Here is a 1,807-nt window from a genome sequence, read left to right as displayed (position 1 = left end):
GTCCCAGCTACTTGGGAGGCTGAGGCAGGAGAATCTCTTGAGCCCAGGAGTTGGAGGTTGCTGTGAGCTGTGATGCCACGGTACTCTACCCAGGGGGACAGCTTGAGGCTCTGTCTCAAAAAAACCCCAAAAAACAAAAAAACAAAAAAACCACCAAAATAGTTAAGCAAAGGTGGTGAAAACAGTCTCCATAATGTGCAGGTGGGAGTATTTTCTGGAGGTTGCAGTTACATGTGGGTCCAACACTGTTAAAAAGGTTAAATTAAGCAAGGTTGAACAGATTCACTTATTGGGGGGGAGGTCTATTCTAAAGAAATAATACAAGATATGTGCAAAGAATATGCTGTTACTTACAGTAAAAAAAAAGACATAATTTAGGGTTGGGAGCAGTAGCTCGTGCCTGTAATCCCAGCACTTTAGGAGGTTGAGGCAGGAGGATCACTTAAGCCCAGGAGTTCTAGACCTAAACAACACACCAAGAGTCTGTCTCTACACAAGATAAAAATATTTGCCAGGCATGGTGGCTCACACTTGTGGTCCCAGCTATAAAGGAAGCTGAGATGGGAAGACTGCTTCAGTACAGGAGCTTGAGGGTCTAGAGAACTACATTCCAGCCTGGGTGACAGAGGGAGACTGCCTCACGAAAAAAACAAACAAAAAACTCCACAACAAATTGGAAGTAAAACAGAAGATTTAAATGACACATATGATATTACAGAGTATTAAACATGTTTACTCCAAAGTAAAGAACATGAATAGCATGTTAGATGCTCTTTGAGGCAAATAAACAATTTCTAACACTGTAGAAGTAGTTCTTGGTTTTACCAGGATAATTTAGTAAAAATCAACATCGTCTACAGAACTGAAGGCTCAATCTTCCTATTTCTCCTTTGGCCTCATGTATATGCTAATCACACTCAACTTAGGGATTTGCCTTTCCAATGAATGGAATAATGACAGCAACATTTATCCTTGGTTCTTTCTTTTCTTTTTTTTTTTTAAGTTAAAAAAAATTCACAAAGCCAGAAAGCATATGCATAGATGAGGAGTATCTGGATCTAAGAACTGAGTCATCAAAATAAAAAAATATTGAGTTTTAGAAATAAAGATACCTACTAAATACAAAATGATGTATTGCCACTATTTTGGGTGGAAAGGGATACATTAGTGCTAGAAAACTTAGGTATCTCCCTAAGAGGTTTCAACAGAGGTTTCAAATGATCTAAGGCAGTTTCTAAATAACACTAACCACGTGTTAAACGGAAGCGCAAGACCACCAATTTACCTCCAGGTTGGGTTGCCACATTGATATCTCCTGAGGTCTGTGATTCCATGAATCTGTTTGGTCCAAAAGAGATGCCTGACCTGGGTAGATGCTGCCAGCCATGGCTGTGATTCCATGTGAGCCAGAGTAGCCAGAGACCTGTAAATGGGTGAGGAGGCAAGAGAATGTTCTGCCATAGCTTCACTTCTACACAATTCTGTTTTACACATGGAAGAATGGAACTCAAATTACAGAGAATGTTGTGGTTGGCCAAAATGCCCACGTTCTAGTCCCTTGAACATACGATCATGTTCCTTTGCAAGGTAAAAGAGACTTTGCAAATGTGACTCTAAATTAAGGACCCTGAGATGGAAAGATTATCCTTGATTATCTGAGTTCAATGTAATCACAGGTTCCTCCAAAGTGCAAGAGGGAGACAGAGGAGCATGGAGAGGGAGATGTGACCACTGAAGAATGGCCAGAGACACCTAACACACGGGCTCTGAACATGGAGTAGGGACCATTAGACACCTAACACACGGG

General features: G+C 40.9%; 1 protein-coding gene across 10 annotated transcripts in view; it reads right to left on the bottom strand.

The window, feature by feature from the left end:
* Nucleotides 1–1,807, bottom strand: part of PTK2 (protein tyrosine kinase 2) — a 325,228-nt gene that overhangs the window by 36,448 nt on the left and 286,973 nt on the right. For all 10 annotated transcript variants that reach the window (XM_023514953.1, XM_023514950.1, XM_012807025.2 and 7 more), the window contains one exon: nt 1,286–1,423. In XM_023514953.1, the coding sequence (XP_023370721.1) occupies nt 1,286–1,423 (138 nt within the window). The remainder of the gene's footprint in view (nt 1–1,285; nt 1,424–1,807) is intronic.

Source organism: Otolemur garnettii, unplaced genomic scaffold (genome assembly GCF_000181295.1).
Source record: "Otolemur garnettii isolate 467f Iridium unplaced genomic scaffold, OtoGar3 scaffold00062, whole genome shotgun sequence".
NCBI classification, from domain to species: domain Eukaryota; kingdom Metazoa; phylum Chordata; class Mammalia; order Primates; family Galagidae; genus Otolemur; species Otolemur garnettii.
Note: the sequence above shows the minus strand (reverse complement) of the source record. Positions and strands in the feature narration are given on the sequence as shown.